The sequence below is a fragment of the Aquila chrysaetos genome, chromosome 1, assembly GCF_900496995.4.
Source record: "Aquila chrysaetos chrysaetos chromosome 1, bAquChr1.4, whole genome shotgun sequence".
NCBI classification, from domain to species: Eukaryota; Metazoa; Chordata; class Aves; order Accipitriformes; family Accipitridae; genus Aquila; species Aquila chrysaetos.
In genome coordinates, this window is record NC_044004.1 from 55597728 (window position 1) to 55621163 (window position 23436).

At 43.3% G+C, this 23436-nt stretch overlaps 2 protein-coding genes across 15 annotated transcripts in view; one reads left to right on the plus strand and one right to left on the minus strand.

Moving 5' to 3' along the window:
• Window positions 1–23436, minus strand: part of LOC115340754 (alcohol dehydrogenase 1) — a 59023-nt gene that overhangs the window by 21013 nt on the left and 14574 nt on the right. Inside the window, exon 2 of one of the 11 annotated variants that reach the window (XM_041124541.1) lies at window positions 14365–14460. The exons of 9 other annotated variants lie outside the window; for them this stretch is intronic. The gene's annotated coding sequence lies outside the window, so the exon portion shown is untranslated. Of the gene's footprint in view, window positions 1–5882; window positions 6008–14364; window positions 14461–23436 lie in introns of those variants that run through there. One more of the 11 variants, XM_041124542.1, reaches the window with a different exon arrangement.
• Window positions 692–19261, plus strand: C1H4orf17 (chromosome 1 C4orf17 homolog). 4 transcript variants are annotated; one of them, XM_030012832.1, is made up of 9 exons: window positions 692–1263; window positions 11591–11819; window positions 13611–13817; window positions 14413–14468; window positions 15936–16100; window positions 16636–16717; window positions 17120–17276; window positions 17575–17618; window positions 18564–19261. In XM_030012832.1, the coding sequence occupies exons 2-9, from the start codon at window positions 11717–11719 to the stop codon at window positions 18653–18655; spliced, it is 906 nt and encodes a 301-aa protein (XP_029868692.1). In that variant the 5' UTR covers window positions 692–1263; window positions 11591–11716; the 3' UTR covers window positions 18656–19261. The 4 variants fall into 4 exon arrangements, with proteins under 4 accessions (XP_029868692.1, XP_029868697.1, XP_040980502.1 ...); XM_030012837.1 differs by lacking the exon at window positions 18564–19261 and adding an exon at window positions 18108–18266; XM_041124563.1 differs by lacking the exon at window positions 692–1263 and adding an exon at window positions 5868–5956.

Consider the following 23436-nt stretch of genomic DNA (forward strand, 5'->3'; position numbering starts at 1 on the left):
GGGGCACAAAGAGTGGGCACAGCCAGTCTCCCAGCTGCAGCTGGCAGTCAAAGTGCCTCAAGACTGCCCTGAGCTGAGGTGCTGATGTGGGTTTTTGGAATAACTGGTCAGTGTGGATCCCCTTGGCCAGCTACACCCCTGTGCAGCATGCCAGCTTATACTGCAAAAAACACCATCAGTGGCCAACTTCTTGACTGAAAGCCCCTAAGATGGGGTTATTCAGAGAGGCTCTTTTCCACTCAAATCATTCGGATGCCCTCCTGCAAAGTCTAGAATCAAACACAATTGCTCCATAAGCAAACCTAGGGTCAATGAGCATATATGACATGGGACAGGAGTCTATGTGGAAACCAAATCAAAGATAGATTGACCTGAATCCAGGAAAAGGACAAGCAGGGGACTAGTACACTAACCTGCAGTAGTACAGTGGTTGGGAAATTGCCACGACACAGATGCAGATGTATGCTGCTGGGGTCCCTGACTTCAGAAATCTGGTAGATCTGTCATGTCCCACCCACAACCAGGGGAGCTGAGTCTCAGCGGGAAGGGAACAAGACAACAGGCTTACTTATGGCACCTTGCTGTGACCTCCCTGTCGCATGCCACTAAAGTTAAGTTTGCCTATTTCATCCAGAAGGTTTGACTTTCTGCCATATCCCCTTCATATTTCCTGCTTCTGAGACTTTCTTCTCAGGTTCATCAAGCCATACTTTCTTTATTGCCTTTCTAATGTTTTATTAGACAGGTGTAAAGATCTCTGGATGTATTCTGCTGTTCAGCAGCTGCTCAGGATTGCTGAGTAATAGTTCTGGCAGTATCCAAAACGTTTCAAAGCTCAGCAATGAAAATCAGAGCTTTCATAAGCAGAGCAATGATATCTGATGGTGAAACACAGTGATCATATTCTTCTAGAGCTTCTGTGCAGCTTTTCTTTTTAATGTTCTGTTCTCCATCTCCATGGTGGCCAGGGAAAAAATTGACTTACACTGAAATAAGGAAGGCTCAAATTACACTGCAGAAAAAAACTTCCTCTGGGCATGGATAGCAAAAAAGGTAGATTGCTTGGAGATGGTGTGGCACCATCATCTTGGAGGTCTGTAAGACCTGGTTAGACAAGCGTGCCGGAGCTGATCTTCCCTGGGGACAGCAGGGTGAAACAGAGAACTTCCCTGCCTATTTTTCTACAGTTTTGTTAACTTTGTGCAGCTGAAGCTAGGATTCAAAGAAGGATTTTTCTTTAAGAAATGCCTGAGAGCACTGCAGGTGAGTATTTATTTGTGTTACCAGAAACTAATTTCTTGTCTTTTCCTATTATAAAACAGTACAGTGATTAATCTCTGCTTCCAGTGCAATGCTTTAGTGGGCCATGCCTGAAATATGCAAGTGTGTCCATCTTGAAAATCTTGAGAATAAGACAGCCACGCCTGTAGATTGCAAACAAGGAATAAATGTGCTTTCTTAAATAACATGCCACAAGCTAGAACACCAGAGTGCCAACCAGTGCTATAACTTGCGTACAATATGTAAATCCAAAAATGCAAAAAAAATATTAAAGTACATTTAGTGATCTCTAAAGCCAGCAGTATGTGCTGCCTGTAGAGCTTTGTTGGCTTTCCTTTTCAGTCACACCTCACCTTTTCTGTGCGCACCACTGTACAAGGGGATCTGGAGGAAGCTTTATGCCCACCACCAGCATATCTTTGGATCAAAAATGCAATTATGGTTGTCAGGTACCAGTAAAATAAATAGGTGGAAAGAAAAAGCTTAGAGAAGCAAAGCAATTTACTGCCTGATTTTAGCCTGAAATCAGAACCAAGAGGGGCACTTAACCACTGAATAAATGTTCCTACTTGTTAAATAGTCATAACTGGCATTATTGAACATACTAAATCCACTCCTGAAAGGAGTGATAAAATCATGGAATTCAGTCAGGAGGAAGCAGGTTCCCAATTGATAGTAAGCACTGATAATAACTGCCTTGCAATGTCTCCCAACTGGCAGTTCATGAAAGGATCCAGATCTTCAAATGTTACAGCAACCCCTCCCCTTGCAGCCTGGAGATATTTGAACATAGAAAGATCAGAGGCTTTTATCTACCATCTCTGTTTGTTTTGTCATTATTTATTCACAGTTGCTATTTATTGTCCCAGGCTGTTCTGCTTGTAAACTGATTTTAGCTAGCAACTACCACAAATGCAATTGAAAACAGAGATGGTATTTCTTTTGCCTGAAGCACATCTGGCACTAGGAAAGTTATCTTTGTATCTCCATGATATGATCCTGAATGCTTCTTTCTCTATCACTATAGAGCTGGAGTTGGGAATTGTAGGAATGGGGACAACAAAGTGGTTCATGGTTTTACTTTACTGTAGATCTTTATGTAGGTCATAATCCTCTGAATTGCATAGGAAATTGCATAGGACTGCTACCAGGACTGTAGCTAAAGCTGCTTACTCTATAATCTATTTTTTTTAATCAAAAAGTTGGATGCCATTTGGAACAGATATTGTGTCTCTCCAGCTTTGACTAGAGGTCTGTCAGAAGCACCTTCCCACGGACACAAAGAGAGCCCCTCCCGAGAACCACTGCTTTAAGAAACATTAACAAATTTTGAAACCAAAGGAAATAGCTGGAATCACCCACCAACCCAGACTTCTTTCAAATACCTTTCACCAAGACTTTTATCAATAACTCCCAAAGCATTTTCAGCCAGCCTTTTATTTCAAGATTTCAGTTGCTGTTTGATTCAAAGCTGAAAGAAATCTGTAACGCTCTGCTCTATCTGCCCCATCTTTCTCAACTTCTGAGTTCTAGCTGGGTGCAAGATCTAATGTACCTTTAAAACTTAATTCTCCAGCTCAGTTTTACACTTCTACAGAACATCATAGCTGTTTTCTTAGACAGATGGGCATTGCATAAATTCTTGGATTTGATATTCTGTACATGCAAATCCCCAAATCTAGTTCTGAGTTTTCCCTACGTATCCACCCAGCTTATGTGCCAAATCTTTCTTGCTTTCCACAAGACTTACTTAGGCTTTTGAAAATAGGACTTCACGTTGAGCCCAGACTCCTGGAGGGCAGTCCCAAGGTAAAGATGGTATAGATAACTGATGTGAAGATATAGATAAGAATAAGTTTCAAGAGTAACTTAAGAACCTTCATTATGTCTAAACTGGTGGACCCAGGTACAATTTCAACCTTTTTTTTCAATTTCAACCTCAATTAACATTTGGAAAATGTTTTTCATACAGCAACAAAATACATGTCCAAAAGAGCTATTCCTTTTAAAATTTAAAAATCATCTTAGTATTTTTATAGCACTATAGTGGAAGAAATATGGGTCAGCTCTGGGGAAAGTGTGAAAAGGCAAAGCGCCAGAATTACTGGCAGATTCCAATACCTTAATAATATTTCATCCTTTCACCTCCCACTGAAATCAACAGGCTGAGCTGAATAAGGGAACCGTACGGTATCCAAACATCACAGAACACGTAACTTTGGCAACTAACACTACTGGTCTTCACCTGACTCGATCAATTCTCCCTTTCTCCTTTTAGATATGTCATCATCTCTTTAACGTTTAACACATTATGAAGTTGTCTTGCAGCATCAGCAGTAGTACCTCTCCATAGGCATCCTAGTCACAGAATTAGATTGTATTTCCCAGTCAATGAATCTATCCCTCTGCTTTGTAAAAACCAAAAGTTTTCCCAAATGATCCCTTTCATCAATTTACCAAATAAAGTTAAGCTCCTTGTACTGCATCTCAGGGAAGTGCTGTTCCAGAACCTCACTTTCATTTGCTGTATTTGGATAAAGACAATACTGCACTATGTGAGATCTTAATGGCAGCTACCTTTTAATGAGTCCAGCTGGCTATTTGCTTAGGTTGCTTTTATAGCAACTACTTGTAAATCCCAAGCGATTATAAAAAGCTGAAGTATACTGGAAAAACAAGGTTTGCAGCTTGCACTCGTGTTCTGTAGGCAGACAGTTGTGGTCCCCAGTAAGCCATTTTGTTGTCATAGTTTACTCGAAAATTAACTGAACAGCAGTATGAAAGACTTCTACCTTGCAGTCCCTTCCACATTCTTTGAATTTCTTGAATCCTTCCTTGCAACAATGCCCCGCTGTTTCTTACATGTAGCAAAGATGCAGGTATTTTCTGTTAACTCTGACTCTCTTGTGCTCTTCCTCCATCTATAGACACAGAGGATTCATGAGGAAGTAGATCCACAATTTCATGCCAACCTTGTTGGCTTTATTTAAAAAGAATTGATAAAAGTGTTTTCAGGAACAAAATATACATCTTAACACATGCCCCACAGGTCCTGACACTTTGTCTCCCCACGTGTGACAACTCAAAATCAGCCCGTGCTTCATGCTACCTCTGTGCCTCCACGACAACAGCCTCTTCTCTACATGGGCCTTACAACAAAGCAAATGGTAACAGGCCATTTTGGGTTGCAGGATCAGAAGCTAGCAGCTGCCTTCTTAGAGCTTCTGCTATCAGCTGCCTTCTCTTCTTGAAAAGATTCAATAGCATCTTAGCCTGTAAGTTATCCAAACGTTCGTTGTAATGACAAAGAGTCACACCAGTCACACTCCTCTTTTTCCCCTCCAAGTGTAAAAAAACCTCCCCGCACTTCTTCCATTTATTGCTTTTCTCCAACTTCTTGTGGACAATGCCATATATATTCCCACTTCTGCTGAGTACAAAAAGAAAGTGTGCCCCATTTTTCTGCAAAAGACCTTAAAATCATGACAAGAAACTGAAATGTAATTTATTGATGACCTCAGAGCCAAAGTTTTTATCCTCCTCTTTGTTCCCAAGATGGCTTGCAAAACCTACAAAACCAACAAAAAATTAAATGAGTAGCAGTCACTCACAGGTACAATGTCCTGAAATAGTTGCACCTGGAGACCACAAGCTAATGGACTGCTATGCTGCTATGGCCCCCTGTGCGACCAAAAGCACTGATTCTGGTCCACCATCACAGGGAGGGAAAAGTCATCTCCAACAGCTGTGCTTTCTGGAATATGAGCAGTGGTAAGGAAATCGGAGCCTGTGAAACCGAGAGACACAAAATATCCTGTGACTTAGTGTCTGAGTCTATATAATAACGCTTGTAAACTTGGAGGGTTTCTAAGGTGACCTGAAAAGTGTACTGGAGTTGCAACTTCAGTGTAGCAGGAATCTTGTTTTTGTGGACAAAGCACCATTGGAGAAATCTCTGGCAATAAACAGTGGCCACATTGCAATGTAGATTTCTAGATTTTCTTCCTGTTACTAGATTCAAACAGTAATCGCATGACTACATTTAAGATCCTTACTGGTCAATGCCTGAAAACACATTTTTACGCTTACTCATTTAACCCCATTAACCCTACTTGATGATGACAATTTCACCTGTTGAAACTATGTAGCGCTGCACTTGTACTCTAGAAAAAATCATCCCTAAAATCTTGTCCAAAAGTATGAATTTTCTTGAACACAAAACCCCAAGGTCAGGTGATTTTATAGTCCCGTGCACAGCCTTTTTTTCTGTGTCCACATGCAAATATTAATTCTCTACAGAAATCGGTTATTTCTGGTCATGAATATCCTCATGTTAAAGAGTGCTAAAAACATAAAGGATGAACTGGAGGTACACAAGCTCTTCCCTCTGCTAACGTCAGGCAAAAGATGTGGCTGTGCTGCTGCCATGGTGGCACACAGTTCAGAATTGTCAACAGAATCGGTTCTAGAACCTCCCCAGATCACCAGCCCTGCGCCTGTCACAGCTGCTCAGCAGAGCAGACAAGCCAGGTTGCTGCTCGCTCAGCTGAAGACCCCTACCCAAGGAAAGACGTGAATCCTTGCTACAGGGTGAATGTTACCTGCTGCAGCAGGCAAAAAGGTACTGCCGACTTAGCATCCTGCCGAGGAGGTCCTCTACTGCGGTGCTTCTCAGGTAGTTAGACCTTTCTGTCCATTACAACATCACTTACACACTTTCTGGGTATAGACTGAGAACTAGTGAAAAAGCAATAAATGACCTAAGTTTCATTTTTTCTCAAGAACCCATTAGCACAGTCAGATATAAGACTACTCTAAATAACTGTTGTACGCATCCTTTGTAAGGAAACAGAAAGCCTTTAAGTATTTTTGAATACTGCAATGATAATCAACATTTTGTGTGTGATTTTACCTACAATACAAAAATGACAGCGCTGGCTGGTAACATTGTTCTGTTAAACATCCAATTGTTCATGGTATCGCTGCATTTAATTCTACTGATTTAAATATTAACAATGTCATAAGTTGCTATTTTGGCAAAGTAACACACCTAAAATCCCCAAAACATATTGTACCAGCAATTATTGTATATAATACTCTGAGGTTGCTAAATAACTAGTGAGATTCTAAAAGTAAGTTTCACAAGACAATTTACGTTACCAAAGAAAACCCACTAAACAATTTATTAAAGAAGAGAACCCTCCCACATGAACTTAATTTTAAAAAACTTCAGTTAGATATAGTTAGTCCCTTATAGAGAGCCAACACAAAAATGTAAGTAGGATTATGTAGAAAAACAGAAGGCCCAGAATAAAGAATGTAATTTCTCCTCCTCCAAGTTACTTTATACACTATTTTGAGTAAGCATTTAATCTTAAGCATATGGAGAGGATATTTTATGGTAAAAAAATTTATAGGGGTTTGGAAAAGCTAATCTCCCAATTTTTTTTTTATTTTTTTTTTTAAGTTATAAAAGTTGGCTGAGAAATACAAATGCAATCAGGATGTTACACAAAATAGCCATTTTCATTATTTCATTATTCAATCAATCCACTACAACCAAAATCAGAAGATGTTTATTTTTACTTTTGATATCAGGAGATACAGGTATTTTAAATTTGAAAAAAAAAGGCTGAGCTTGCTGTAAGCTACAAACCATTTGTATGAACTGTAGCTTCCAGCCTGCCTTCTCGTGCACTGAAATGTGATGATTCACAGGTGACAATCACTGACCTTGCCCCAGTTGGTTTGTCAGGGCATAGGATGACCTTAACACAAGACCTTCAACTATGGAATTTATACTTTTTGGTTTCAGTTGGGCAACCCTTCTCACGTCTGTTGACCTTCTATGCACATTGCAAAATCTGTCAGTTCACTTGAGTTTTTCCCCTAGTCAGATGTAGTTATGGAATAAAAATGTAACCTTGCAAAACATTAAGAGCTGCTTAAAAAGATGTCCTGTCCTTTCCCAACCCTCTTCTCTCCACATATTCCTTAAAATATGCTGCTTCCTGACCCCAACAGATAACTGACAAATGCTTATTCCATTCTCAGCCCATCCAGGCTCTTACAATCAGCAGCCCTTACAGGTGAATTTCTTATATTTGAATCTTAGAATGAATCATAGAATCATAGAATGAATCATAGAATGGTTTGGGTTGGAAGGGACCTTAAAGATCTTCTAGTTCCAACCCCCCTGCCATGGGCAGGGACACCTTCCACCAGACCAGGTTGCTCAAAGCCCCATCCAACCTGGCCTTGAACACTTCCAGGGAGGGGGCATCCACACCTTCTCTGGGTAACCTGTTCCAGTGCCTTACCACCCTCACAGTAAAGAACTTCTTCCTTACGTCTAATCTAAATCTCCACTCTTTCAGTTTAAAGCCATTACCCCTTGTCCTATCACTACATGGCCTTGTAAAAAGTCCCTCTCCAGCTTTCCTGTAGGCCCCCTTTAGGTACTGAAAGGCTGCTGTAAGGTCTCCCTTGGGCCTTCTCTTCTCCAGGCTGAACAACCCCAAGTCTCTCAGCCTGTCTTCATAGGAGAGGTGCTCCAGCCTTCCGATCATCTTTGCGGCCATCCTCTGGACTCACTCCAACAGGTCCATGTCCTTCATATGTTGGGGGCCCCAGAGTTGAACACAGTACTCCAGGTGGGGTCTCACAAGAGTGGAGTAGAGGGGGAGAATCACCTCCCTCAACCTGCTGGTCACGCTTCTTTTGATGCAGCAAGCACACATTGCTGGGTTATGTCGAGCTTCTCATCAACCAACACCCCCAAGTGCTTCTCCGCAGGGCTGCTCTCAATCCATTCTCTGCCCAGCCTGTATTTGTGCTTGAGATCACCCCAACCCATGTGCAGGACCTTGCACTTGGCCTTATTGAACTTCATGAGGTTCCCACAGGCCCACCTCTCAAGTCTGTCAAGATCCCTCTGGATAGCATTCCTTCCCTCCAGCGTGTCAACCACACCACACAGGTTGGTGTTGTTCGCAAACTTGCTGAGGGTGCACTCAATCCCACTGTCCATGTTGGCAACAAAGATGTTAAAACAGCACTGATCCCAATACCGACCCCTGAGGAATGCCACTCGTCCCTGGTCTCCACTTGGCTATTGAGACATTGACAACAACTCTTTGAGGGTGACCATCCAGCCAATTCCTTATCCAGCGAGTGGTCCATCCGTCAAATCCATGTCTCTCCAATTTAGAGACAAGGATGTTGTGTGGGACAGTGTCAAATGCTTTGTACAAATCCAAGTAGATGACATCAGTTGCTATTGCCTTATCCACCAACACTGTAACCCTGTTGTAGACCACCAAATTTGTTAGGCATGATTTGCCCTTAGTGAAGCCATGCTGGCTGTCACCAATCACTTCCTTATTTTCCATGTGCCTTAGCATAGTTTCCAGGAGGATCTACTCCATGATCTTGCCACACACAGAGGTGAGACTGACTGGCCTGTTGTTCCCCGGGTCTTCCTTTTTTCCCTTTTTAAAAATGAGGGGGTTATTTCCCCTTTTCCAGTCTGTGGGAACTTCCCCAGACTGCCATGACTTCTCAGATATGATGGATAGTGACTTAGCCACTTCATCCACCAGTTCCCTCACAACCTGTGGATGCATCTCATCAGGTCCTGTGGACTTCTGCACCTTCAGGTTCCTTAGACGGTCTCGAACCTGATCTTCTCCAATGGTTCTGCATTCTCCCACTCCCTGCCTTTGCTTTCTGTGACCTGGGTGGTGTGGCTGGAGCACTTGCCAGTGAAGACTGAGGCAAAAAAGTCGTTGAGTACCTCAGCCTTCTCCATGTCCCAGATAACCAGGTCTCCCATTTCCTTCCAGAGAGGGCCCACATTTTCCCTAGCCTTCCTTTTACCACCAATGTACCTACAGAAGCTTTTCTTGTTGCCCTTGACGGCCCTGGCCAGATTAAATTCTATCAGGGCTTTAGCTTTCCTAACCTGATCCCTGGCTGCTCAGACAATTTCTCTGTATTCCTCCCAGGCTACCTGTCCTTGCTTCCACCCTCTGTAGTCTTCCTTTCTGTGTTTGAGTTTCTCCAGGAGCTCCTTGTTCATCCATACAGGCCTCCTGGCATTTTTGCCTGACTTCTTCTTTGTTGGGAGGCATTGCTCCTGAGCTTGGAGTATTAACCAGCTTGCTTGGGCCCCTCTTCCCTCCAGGGCTTTATCCCATGGTACTCTACCAAGCAGATCCCTGAAGAGGCCAAAGTCTGCTCTCCTGAAGTCCAGGGTAGCCAGCTTGCTGTATGCCCTGCTCACTGCCCTAAGGGTCTTGAACTCCACCATTTCATGGTCGCTGCAGCCAAGGCTGCCCTTGAGCTTCACATTCCCCACCAGCCCCTCCTTGCTGGTGAGAACAAGGTCCAGCATAGCACCTCTCCTTGTTGGCTCCTCTATCACTTGGAGAAGGAATTTATCATCAACACATTCCAAGAACCTCCTGGATTGCTTACGCCCTGCTGGGTTGTCTCTCCAACAGATATTGGGGTGGTTGAAGTCCCCCATGAGGTCTAGGGCTTGTGAACGTGAGGCTGCTCCTGAGAGCCTCATCTGCTTGGTCTTCCTGGTTGGGTGGCCTGTAGCAGACTCCCCCTATAATGTCACCTGTCCCTGCCCTCCCTTTAATCCTGACCCATAAGCTCTCGGTCAGCTCCTCATCCATCCCCAGGCAGAGCTCCACGCACTCCAGCTGGTAATTGACATAGAGGGTGACACCCCCTCCTCATCTCCCCTGCCTGTCCTTCCTAAAAACCCTGTATCCTTCCATTCCAACACTCCAGTCATAGCAGCCATCCCACCACGTCTCCGTGATGCCAATAAGATCATTGCCCTGCAGGTGTGCGCACGTGTCTAACTCCTCTTGTTTATTCCCCATGCTACGTTTGTTTGCATAGAGGCATTTAAGTTGGGCCCCTGATGAAGCTGACTTACTGGCTGGAGTGGCTGGAATTCCTTTGTGCTGCTCTTCAGGTGCTCTCCTGCTGACGTGTGATCCCCTTCTAGGCTCAGGGCATTCACTGCTGACACTGGCATCAAACTGGTGGGAGTGGGATAGATTGAGGTTCCCCTCCCCCGGCAACTTTAGTTTGAAGCTCTCTTCACCAGCTTGGCAAGCCTATGCCTGAAGATGCTCTTCCACTTCTCTGACAGATGGACCCCATCTGCCACCAGTAGGCCACGTTTCTCAAAGCGAGTCCCATGGTCTAAATAGCTGAACCCCTGGCTGTGGCACCAGTCCCGTAACCATTTGTTGATTTGCCAGATTTGACTGGCTCTTTCAAACCCCTTCCCTTTGACTGGGAGGACTGATGAAAAACTACCTGTGCTCCAGAGTCCCTTACCACCGCTCCCAGGGCTCTGTAATCCTTCTTGATACTCCTCAGACTGCTCCTGGTTGTATCACTGGTGCCCACATGAAACAACAGCAGCAGATAATAGTCAGTGGACTGTACAAGGCTTGGTGGTCTCTTGGTGACATCCCTGATACAAGCCCCCAGTAAGCAGCATGCCTCTCTAGAGAGTGTGTCAGCTCAGCAAATGGGTGCCTCTGTACCTCTCAGAAGAGTGTCACCTACTACTATCACCGGTCGCCTTTTCTTAGTTGCGCTCGTTGTTATACAGGGAGCAGATTGGGCTGCCTTACTTAGCTCCAGAGTCTCTCCTGATGTAACTCTTCTGTGTGACATTTGCCAGGTGCCTTCAATAAACTGCCATTCTTAGGATGTTCCCAATCTTAGACGTTATGGTACTGAGTATTCTAAGCAAGTGCCAGAGGCAAAGAACGGTGTGAACATTAATGACTGCTACTACAGGAAAGGAAAAAAACCAAACAAGTTAATGGTAATAAGCTACTAGTCTATTATTCAACCCCTAAAACCAAAATCTAGAACAGATACCAACTACTAAGAGACATGGGACTGCCCCTCTGCATACACAACCCTTAGTAAAGATAGAAACCAAAAAGGCCTCGATGTCTCCTTTGCTATCATCACTTGTCCCTGCAGTTCTTGTCACAAGTCAGAAAGCAATCCACTCCCCCTGCTTCAATACAGTCTGTTACTACAAAAAGGTGTCTCTCATATGCACAGGAAGGAGTGGCATACACAAGCAGCGTTGGTTGCCCAAGGTAACTACCTAGGAGTGGAGCACTAGGTAGCTTGCTTCCACCCTCCTGTGCTTCTCCAAATTGTATATGAAAGAGGTAGAAATAACAAGAAAAAGAGTAATTGAAGTTTCCGCTACCTTTCAGTCTATGTGAGTTCATGTTCTTTACTTCACCTCCAGTGTTTGGCCTCAGGCAATCAGCAGAAGAGCCAACCTGCTCTGCAGAAAGACGCTCCGCAAAAGAATAAGAAAGTTTACACAACAAATACCGATTTCTTGTCAGTGTATGAACCTCAGTTCAACCACATGTGGAAGTATGACCGATGTTACTCTCAGCCTAGCTGCTCAAGGGGAAAGTACTACTTTTCCAGGAACATTCCCCATCCTAGGATGGTCTGTCACATGCCAGGTAAGAGTTGTTGAGGGACCACACAGATAGCCTGGACAACTGCCCTGGAAAGCACAAAGAGAAATGCAAGTGTAACGTGATTTTGTTCCAAAAGTACCCACTGCTCCTATTTCCTGTTTCTAAGAGAAGCATTTCATCAAAAAAAGCCATTACCTTAATTTCAATCCACTAAGCATCTTTACCTGTCCTCAGCAATGAATAATCTCAGGCTGGTAACGTAAAGGTTAGCAGTACTAAATTCTTTACAAGGTACAACTACAATTATTTTACCAAGACAACTGTCTGGGATTTCTTTTGAACTAAAATAATTTCCTTCAAGCTAAAATAATTTCTTCCTCTTTCCTTCTGTGCTCACAAGTGTACCATAAGTGCCAGAGACAGGTTGTCACAATTTTCTTCTCTATTTCACTCTCACCTAAATAATTCTTGTACCTTTCCAGGAGCAACAATGCAGCATTTAATAAGAGTAACCTGGTGCTCTAAAAACACCATGCTGCTCTGCTGTGTGCTAGATCTAGCTGTGATTACTCTGCCTATACCTGAAAGGAATTCAGTCAAAATCAGTGTGCCATTTGCATCAGCACACGAAATAGTACTTCTAGGGATTAGCTTTCGTTTCAGAAGCTGACCCTGTAGGTTTGCACAAAGACATCTTTCTGGCAGCGGCTGAAGGAAAATTGCTGATACAAGGCCAGATTTATACTGCAGAAGGAACAGAAGGGTCATGAAGCGGAAAAAAAGTCTCTGCTGAGTTTCTTGGGGACTGTTAGAATAAGTAGATATTTCATCAGGATTGGTATTGGTAGCTGATGAGTCTGTGATACAAGTTCTGTAATAAGGGATGAAGGGTGATGCAGGACCAAATCAGTTTGGAATAAAATTGAATTTCTTGCGTCTTGGAAGGGGTGCCTTTGAAGGAACAAAGCAAGACTCCTCCTTTCAGATTGACCACCCAGCATATAATGTACACAACTCTGGGTATCTGTGTGTGCATATATACGTATATATAAAATCTACCTAACGTAAAAACATAGAACACATAAAAAATAAAGTATGTATTTGTGTGTGTATCTCTCTCTTTTTCTAGAACCTGGTAAAAAAGACAAGCTGACCACAGCCAGCAAAGACCAAAGTCTTACCTGGCTTAGCCAGATTAATTTGGTGGATATATTTGTACTCTCAGTAGAGTAATGTTTAGCTGTAATTACTTTCTGCTTAAGATTTGTCTTATGTCAGATACTAAACAGAATCAAGGTTCTGAAAATCCTCATCAGCTACTTAATAGCACTGCTTCTTTGCCATGTTAAATCCAGTTTGACTTACAATAATGATAAAAATCGTGGTTGTTTATAAAATTCCTTTTACCCTGGCTAAGAAAGGAGGGTTCTAGTTCTTCATTAAATGCTGCAACTCTCATTGAAAACTACAAGCTTTTTAAGAGAGGTAGAACAATGATTCTTATCTCCTGATTGGCATTGCTAAATGAGCATTCTTCACCCTACCTGGCCACTCTCCAGATTTTATCTGCAACATCATCACTGTTCAGGTAGTGATTGATCACACCGTCCTCTGTAACAGACTGCTTACAGCCCTCTGCCATCTATTCAAGTATGCCAAGTTTATTCACTGTCTACACACCATTCTGTAAGCCCTGTATTATCACACACAAATTTCAGGTTTGATACCCCTGTTTTCCATTCTTCCAGCCCAGACTCTCCTTGGAGATCACCTGCTAAGTTAACTGCGGGTGTTTATTGTAGTAAAGACTGTATCCTTCATTTTTTTGCACAGGATTAAACAATGCTCCGGTCTGTGTTGTAAGAAGCAGCTTTTCAAGAGAATACCCATCTGCTGGCAACAAAGTCATCCTCAAGCAAGAAGCTGATCGAGAACATATGCTAACTAGGAATGCCACAAGCAACATGTCTGCCAACTGCCACCTTCCAAAGCTCGAGGGCTTCACGCGAAGGGAGCTAGGCACTCCACAGTCCATGACACGTGAGTAGAGGCACCAAACTGCCCTATTATACAGCAGCAGAAGAGGAACCTGAGCTGTTAAAGATGCAACCAAGTCTCAGTCAGTGCACTGTGTCATCACAGCTCAGGTCCAGGTAAAGGGAACATAGGGCAATGAACGTACATTTAAAAGGCAAGTATTTCTTCCCTTCTATGTGTGTTAGTCACCACATTTTACAAGATTTCTCCTTGCAAATTACACTTGCATCTTCATAGCTTTTAGAGATTATATGCACGCTAGACATCTAATAACTTCACAATTATCAGCAATTATGCCATCCGTAAGCAACACTCTGCAGTAGTAGTTACACAGCACTATAAGCATGTATCTATGAAATATACTTTCCAGGATTTTCTTCAGATTTCTTAGTCATCTCAGCAAATAATTGCATTAATGTACTATGTGAGGTAGTAAAAGCAAGCAAAAAAGGAAAGAAATATACCCCCTTAGAGATATCTAAAATATGGCTTGTGCATTTTAGCGATTAAAAATGCCCCCTGCCCCAAAATAACATAAGGTGTATCTTATGGCCTTTATTCTTCAACTTGAGAAAACACTCTGCCTGTTGATTTCCAGAAGGATGTGCAGATATTCCTGGAAGGATTCAAAATAACCCTTCTTCACCTGAAAAGGTAAGGGAAAAAAAGACACAGCTCTGTATTTTGGCACTCTCTCTCACTTCTCAACACTGTAACCTGAATTGACAGTCTCAGACTGCTAAGGAGGACAGCGCAGAACCAAAAGGAGGGATGTGAGGATCCCATGTGTAGAACACAAGAGCTTGGAAGGGAGATGGTGTCAAGTAGGGTGATAACTAAGCTATAACTGTATCACTTTCAGCTCTGTAATGTCACTGTGCTTTGCTAGCAAGAAAAATGACCAAACCCAATGAAGATGGGAATAAAATTCACTTTGTTTCAAACTGCTGAGGAAAAAACATCACACTATACAACAAACAAGCACAAGAAAAAACTTCCTCCCCTCACAACGCAAAGATTCTTTAGATTACTTACTGCCAACAGTTTTACTTTTGCTGACACTGTTTTGTAGAAGCAGCACACTGGGCTTTAGATTCAACTTTGCTGCTGTGTTCATAAATTCCAGTAAAAGATTCTTTCTGCAATAACTCCTTAGTCTCAAGCTGCGGGCTAATTACTCGTCTCCCCTGTTGCGACTGTACGGGAGCTGAGGGCTAAGTCAGTATTCCATTACAAACGGTATCACAAGGAGGATTGCACTCTTAAAACGGGAATGCAAGTGTTTCTGCACTGCTACTGGACAGCAGAGGGCACTACGAAGACGTTTTGCAGTAAAGATGCTAAAAATAAGGACTCACTTTTCTCCTAACTTTTCTATTTTAACTGCGGGGTGGAGGTCTCTCTAAATGTTATGTGGTTCCTGAGCTGGGTATAGTAAAGACCATGCTGTATTTTTACTGTTCATTTATACATGCAAAACACAGTTCTTCAAACTGCATTTACTGTGGTTTGGCTGCAAAATAACTACATAATGGACAGATACTGTCATATAGCCTCACTCAGTAAACTAGTTTGTTAATAGCTGTTAGCTGCCTTTTGCTTTTCCTCTGCACTTACTTTTGCTTTTCCTCTGCACTTACTTTTGCTTTTCCTCTGCACTTACAAACAGAACCTTCTGCCAATCACATTTTAATTCCTTGTCCTTTAATAGATTGGTGAAGCCTTCACACAGAGAAATGAAGAGTAGTGGCTCAGCAGCATGCTACAAACCCATGATGGAAAAGCAAACAGACCACAGAGGTCCAGATTTAATCCCTTTCTCATCTGATTTCCATCAGTAGTTATCTGGCATCACTTTCATTCTCCTCCAATGTTACACATTATGCCACGGATATCTACTATTATTCTCAGTGACTGTATATTAGAAGCTGTAACAATTAACCTATCCAATTAACCTACAGGTGGTTATATTCAACCAAATAACAGTTTTAGATGTGCTTTCTGTTGCACAGCCTTGCTGGAGACTATGGCTGTGTTAGCCATACACTTCACGCTGCCTTTAATTGCTGCTTAAATGGAGTCAAGCCATTCCTTTACACATTGTTTTCTATTTTGGAAAAGCTTTTGAAAAAACAATTCCAAACCTCTGCACAACCTGCAAATAGAGAGGGAAACCACGTCACGTCTCTCACCCAGCCCTCCACTCCACTCATCAACTTGGATTACAGTCCTTGCATCCAGAATAATGTGAATTCTGACTCGAGCTACCTGGATCAGAAAATAAAGGTAAGACATGAGTGCTACAGTATATGGCTTCCTATGATGTTACACATTTTTATTTCTCCTGAGGATGGCATGGGACTTTATTGGTCAGATTCCCTTCCCCCACTGCCCCAATGCAGAGTCTACTGACTTTTGTATTTAGCATTTACTCTTTAGTTTCTTTCACCTGACCACAAGCTGCTATGGGCAGTCAATGGGGGAGCAATGCAGCTGGCACACGGGATGAAACTTGTTCTCTAAAACCAGCCTGCAAACATTACATCACATGCAAGGGGTTTTATATGTAGTAAACACTGCTTAGGATTTCCTTCCTGTGTCTCTGAAGTGCTGTGTACATGGCACTCGCTCAACATCACCTTTTGCAGACTGCTGTCCTTAGCTCACACTGTGGCAAAACTGATGGGACATCTTAGGCTAGACAATTTGCACAGCTGTAGAACTGCACACTCACACAGCTAGAGCTTAACTAAAACACATGCAAAAACTGTTGCGAATCAGCTTCTCTTCCTTCATGGTAACCATCCTGTACATCTTCCAGGTGCTGGAAAAACTGAGCGAAATTTTGCAGACAGATTCACTTACCGAGATCCAAAAATGGTTCGCAAGGGCAAGTAAAAAAGGTAACACATGCATCTGCATCCCTTTCTGAAAAATATGTGCTCTTGTACATTTGCATAAAACCCTGAAATTCTCATAGACCTGAACTGGAAGGGGTTGCTGAGGTGGAAGGAATAGGATGCAGTGAAGTGTGCTTGGCCCAGTTGTGGCTGTGCTAAGCAGTAAGGTGACAGTATATAGAAATTAGTCACTCAGACCTCAGCGCACTCAGCTTTGGTGCAGGGTGGAAAAACGTGCTCTCCCAGTGGAGCTGTGGACCGGGGGAAGGCAGAAAGCATACAAAACATGTCTCTCTGATGTCCTTAAGTCCTTTGAAAATGAGGTAAGGGAACTCCTGAATTCACCCCTAAACATCCAGATCAGCAAGTGGGAACTTTAATAACATTTCTACCTTCACATTTCAGAGAAAGACTTTGTGTCCAGTCTGATATATTCAGAACTGACTGACAAAGCTGTGCTGAATTCTACGGAAGGTACAGCAGAGAACATGAATAGCCAGAGCTTGCTAAAGCCTCTCCCTACTCTTCAGAAAGTTCCAGGAAGGGAAAAGAATCAGTCCAGGTAAAATCTGATGTGAGGTTGCTAGGATTAGGGATAAGCCAAACCTCATAACCAGAAATTTTTGTTTTCTCCTCCCATGAAAAATGCAACTTTGTGATTGAAGTTTATCATGCACAGCCTTAATCAAAAATGCTCCTAACTACAACCAACCCCACACTTTTGGATACAAATTTAGTTATTACAGGAACATCACAAAGTTTTAGGAGCACTTGAAACACCTTTGAGAAAAACCTCCCATATATTGCAGTGCACAGTTTATACCAGTTGTAAAGTTAGACGTTCTTTCTTTTTCACTCAGGTCTTCAGCTAAAGAATCAGTGGCAAGTCGAAATGTGAAACAGAGTAAGTAATGGAAATTATAAATGTTAAGACACATGTGTCTAGGATGCTAGTCACCAAACAGTACAGGGATTGTGAATGTTCAGAAGCTCTAACTTTTGCCTTTGCAGCAGGATGCAAATTAGAATCATAGAATCATAGAATTCAGTGACAATATGAGAAATGACATTTAAAACCTGAATTTAAGTTCTTTAAGAGCTAGATACCCAAGACCCTCTATTCTTGCAGCCACTCAATTAGTTTCTCTTGATACGACATTCATGTAAATCTTCTAACTGGTGTAACTCAGAAATACAGAAAGGTGAGGGACATGCGTACAATTGCACCTGCCTCTTGCTAGAAAGAGGCACTCAGACACACTTGTCTCAGAAAGAGGCACCAATTTAATCTCTTCGCTGAAATCTGCTCCTGTAAGTTATATACAAGCTGAAACTGCTGCCAATGAACTTTGGGATTTGCCCTCATCTAACATATCTCCCTCACTCTTTGCAGGCTAAATCAGGCTTTCTCAGACTTTTTCAGCTACCAAAGCCCACTTCTGCATCCTCTACCCAGTCAGGGCAAGCCAACAATACTGGCACTCCCAAGAAACACCACTATCACCTCTTTGTGTCCCTTCTGAAGCACACACAGGCAACAAAAGTCAGTCCCATACTACGTTATCATTTTAATAAAGCCATTCATGCCAGTTCTAATGCTACCAGCATTTACTATTGTTTGTAACTCTACTGGAGGAGTGGGTGAAGAGTAATCTTACATAAGAACGACAAGGAAAAAGAAGAAACCTCCAAAGCAACCCTCTGCTTTTTGAAGTGGTGTCTAAGGAGGCTTCTTTGCTAATGAGTGGATGTGCTTCTCATCTGCGTATGGAACAAAGCCAAACCAGTCTAACATAATCCTAAGCCTATCCTGATAATATACAGCTTTCTTTTTCAAAATGTTTTCCAGAAAGGGAGAAAGAATGTCATTTGCTTTCAAGGCTGAGGAACAGAGGTCCAGCACAAGCAAACACACTGCTCCCAGGCAAGAACTCCAACTGAGAAAGTGCTATGGAAACAAGAGACCATCCTGCCTTCACACTCTTATCAGAAGTCTGATCTGTTCCACAGCCACCCCAAACAACAGATATCCCCCTTTCCAGTGGAGCCCCCCCTATTCAGAGCCACCGAAGCATCTCCCAGTCACCATCACATACAGAAATATGTATTCTTAGCAGTTATATTATAAAGATATCTGTTCAGACTCCCTGTAAAAATAATTTTATGCTCATTATATTTAGTCCTCAAGCAATTCAACCAAACCATGCTGCAGAGGTACATGAGAAGTGAGCTAAATGAAAAAAAGGACAGAGGCAACACTTTTTGGCACCAGATTCATTGTTTTGTGTGACTCAGCCAGGCCTGCACAAAGAGCTCTTGTGTGCAGACTTGACTCTACAGTCACAGACATACTGGGGTAAGAAGAGGGGCACACACACATTATCTGCAGAGATGCACATCAAGCCCGAGGCACTGGAAGAAAGAAGACCCTGGATTTTCAAAATCTGGCCTGCAGACTGACTGCAGATGTCTGCCTCACAGCAAGCTAAAATTTGCTTCCATAGCTCTCATTATTAGCAGAGAAGAATCACAAATTGTAGTATCCAATGGGGGGGGGGGGGGGACGTGGAACACGAATGGGATAGGACAACACCAAACAAACATTAAAACCACCATGCAAACCTCAAGCCATTGAAACAGAGGCCAACTATGACAGAAACGCATTTGGCCCTTTTTCAGGCCTTGTGAGTGAACTGTGAAAGAAGAATTGGGGTTTATCTGTTTTAAACATATCTCTGTCAATCTATTCTCACAAAACCAAAGAAAGGTGATAAATCGACCCTACTTCCATTTATTTTCCAGAGCAAGATTATTCAGTGCAGACAGGCTCATTCAAAACATCTGGCTGTTTGATGGGCAAGGAGAAAAATCCTGTTAGCACAGTGTTAAGGAAAGAGGAGCTTAGCTCAGAGCGGAGCTCAGTATACTCTTTCCAAGAGCCCCTGCCTTCACTTCAAATCATGTCTACTGTAGTAACAACTACCACCTCTATTCCCATTTCCCACTGCAGGAGAGGGCTATGCTAAGACCTGGGGGACAATCTCAGCTCTGCTTTCCCTTGGTGCTCACTCACTGCTGCACATGCCTAGCCATGATAGAGCACCAGATGAAGCAGGCTGGGGGGCTTGAAGTAACCTGTAGCCACAGATCAATGAATGGAGTATTTGTGAATGGCCAGCAGAAGGCCGGTCACCCACAACGGTCATTACACAGGTCCACTTGCCAACTCAGACCACAGATGCAGAAACTCATTTCTACAAAATGATTTAATGGGTTATCAATTTAGCAGATATGTAATTTCTATACAGCTGTGCAAGAGTATGAGCCTGCAGGGTAAATGGGAGCAGAGCTTCGAGCAAGAGAGGAGCTGGCAGTGCTTTGAAACTTCCCTTGTGTCTTAGGTGTAAACCTTACAAAGTCAGCTGGAAACTAAACTGGAAACCAAGTGAACTGGAAACCAAACAGCAGGGTTGAGTGACTACACACTGACTGAGCTGTGGTAATGACTTAGTGAATGGGGCAGATACTTGACCAAATGCTTTTGGGCCATACTCAGATTGCCTTAATTCCATATAAATCTCTGTCCTTAGTGTTTCTTATCAGCTGTCTCTCAGCATCATGCTGCGTTAGCTGAGCCTGAAAAACTTAATTATGCCTCAGAGGCTCACGGCTGAACAGAACCAAAATTAAAGCAACCATGTTAACATAGTCTTTCAACAGCACGGTTGCATTTCCTCCATGAAGCTGATAGGTTACTGAGCAAACATGTTAGAGCCAGAAGGGTGACTGATAGTTTGTAAGGACAGTTACAATCGCATCTCCTCAGTCATTTCCCTTCCCAAAGCATCTGTTACTGTATTTGCTAGATGTCTGAAAATAAAGCTTCCTCAAGGGCACTTCACCCATCCTAGTTGTGGTGGGTTGACCCCGGCTGGACACCAGGTGCCCACCAAAGCTGCTCTATCACTCCCCCCCACCAGCTGGACAGGAGAGAGAAAATATAATAAAAGCCTTGTGGGTCAAGATAAGAACAGGGAGATCACTCAGCAATTACTGTCATGGGCAAAACAGACTCAACTTGGGGAAAATTAATTTAATTTATTACCAATCAAAATCAAGAGTACGATAATAAGAAATAAAACCAAATCTTAAAACACCTTCCCCCCACCCCTCCCTTCTTCCCAGGCACAACTTCACTCCTGAATTCTCTACCTCCTCCCCCTACAGCAGCACAGGGGGACAGGGAATGGGGGTTGGGGTCGGTTCATCACACCTTGTCTCTGCTGCTCCTTCCTCCTCAGGGGCAGGACTCCTCACAGCCTTCCCCTGCTCCACCATGGGGTCCCTCCCATGGGAGACAGTCCCCCACAAACTTCTCCAATAGGAATCCTTCCCACGGGGTGCAGTCTTTCTGGAACAGACTGCTCCAGTGTGGGTCCCCCACAGGGTCACAAGTCCTGCCAGAAAACCTGCTCCAGCGTGGGCTTCTTGCTCCATGGGGCCACAGGTCCTGCCAGGAGCCTGCTCCAGCGCGGGCTTCCCATGGGGTCACAGCCTCCTTCGGGCATCCACCTGCTCCAGCATGGGATCCTCCCTGGGCTGCAGGTGGATATCTGCTCCACCGTGGACCTCCATGGACTGCAGGGGGACAGCCTGCCTCACCATGGTCTTCCCCACAGGCTGCAGGGGAATCTCTGCTCTGGCGCCTGGAGCACCTCCTCCCCCTCCTTCTTCACTGACCTGGCTGTCTGCAGGGTTGTTTATCTCACATATTCTCACTCCTCTTTCCCAGCTGCGACTGGTGTCGCTGGCATTGGCCCCATCAGACATAGGGGAAGCTTCTAGCAGCTTCTCACAGAAGCCACCTCTGTAGCCACCCCTGCTACCACAACCTTGCCATGCAAACTCAATACACAAGTAGTAAAGGAAGAACAAGGTTATGTTCAGTGTGTGAATCTCAAGATCAGCATTAAAGTCCTTTATGTTGGGAAGTATCTCAGATACGTAGTAACCTGTCAATCCATCCTGAACTTTGCCATTCCCCAATACAAATGTTGCCCAGTCATGTTTTCACCCTAAGCTTAAGTTGTGTATGTGTCCTCTGACGCCTTCCTTGATCCTACCTGCCTGCTTTATCAGTGAGCTGGATTCTCTAGCAGGAGATGCTGAAGCAGATTCTTACAGTCATGTCAGGGTGCAGCAGGGATGGAGAAACTCTTCAGACTACTCTGGCAAGGCAGCTGCATTTCTATGTCCTTTAATAAAATTAGATGCCCTATCTTCTGAACTATCACTTGTCCCTACCCCCAACAGCTGGGAGTCTGCTGTCTTTAGGATCTATCTGCTGTTACTGAGAAGGTTTGGATAGTACACCAATTTAAATGGTCATGCATCCATGTCAAGTATTTCTAAATGTTTCATGAAGTGCTCAGCTTGCAAACCAATATTCCCCTGCAAGTATTTATTTCCATCCTTCTTCAGAGAGGTTATGCTGTCACTGCAGATCTGGCCTATTCAATGTAAATATGTAAAATCTTTGCATTGTGCAGTGAACACAGAAATGAGTTATGCACTTTATCATGATAACTAAATATGGGCAAGTCTTCAGAGCTCTCAGAAAAAAATCAAAGAGCTGAGCTCAGGCAGCTGTGCCACCATTTAAAACAATTTCATTAAGCAGTTAAGAAAAAGAATAAAATGCATTAGATTAACATCGACTATTACCAACTCTACTCTATAACTTATTCACTGTAGGTAGGTAAAGTAACACTTTAGTTCTGACAATGGCAGGAAGCCAGGAGAAACACACTAACAGCATCCTCCAAAGAAAATAAATCACATCACACACCTGGACTGCACAATTTAATCAGGATGAACTGTCTTCCCCAACCCACCCTCACCAGTTTTATATTAAACAACAGGAAAAAATATATAACAGATACTCCCTGCATCAACATAAGAAGAGATTAAAAATACTGAAAAGTCAAATACGAGATGCAGGATACCTAGAGGCCCCCCACTACAATTAAACGAGCTTGAAAGCCACACTCAGACTCCCATGACTTTTCACAAATCCCACGATACAGATTTCTGGTCACTTGACTGTTTTCAAACAGTTGCCCATTGCTGCAGAAATAGGAGGCACTACTTGGGAAGTCCACGCCCTTCTTCAGAGGCAGCCAGGGACACTCGGGGGTTAAAAACAAAAGGACGCAGCATGTCAAATACATCAGAGTATGTATTTCAGGATCAGAGTGAAATACAGCACAAGACCAAGACCACTTGGGATGCTCTTCCCAGGGATGTCATCAAATGGCCATCCTACCAGCCTCTACTCTCACGCTGCAAAAAGATACAGGAATGAAAGGAGGACTACCTTCCTGGTCTGTCATGAGGAGCTGTGGTATCATGGCAGGGACTGGAGGTGTCACAAATAGCACAAGCCCTCTTACTTTTACAAGCCGCTCTCTCAGACTCTCACAAACAGGTTTCAGTTTCTCACACTTGATCTGATGCTAGGGTGATTTTCATGTGCTCCAACCAATTCAACTGTTTTCATCAGTAACTTTACATTGAACTCATTGCAAGAGTGGCCCTCAGGGCTTCCTGAACCGTCACTTCTCCCCGAACGCTACTGCATAGCTGCAGCCTGTTGCCTGAAAGCGGATCACCACTTCAGTATGATTGTGTCTAGTGCTGGTGATTCCACCAATGAACAGCCA

Bases quoted from the DNA above. Each gene is read 5' to 3' on its own strand.
- C1H4orf17 (XM_030012832.1), top strand. From the start codon at position 11,717: ATGTGGAAGTATGACCGATGTTACTCTCAGCCTAGCTGCTCAAGGGGA. The intron at 13,818-14,412 runs GTGAGTAGAGGC...GTTGATTTCCAG, and splicing joins CACTCCACAGTCCATGACAC to AAGGATGTGCAGATATTCCT. The intron at 16,718-17,119 runs GTAACACATGCA...TTCACATTTCAG, and splicing joins CGCAAGGGCAAGTAAAAAAG to AGAAAGACTTTGTGTCCAGT.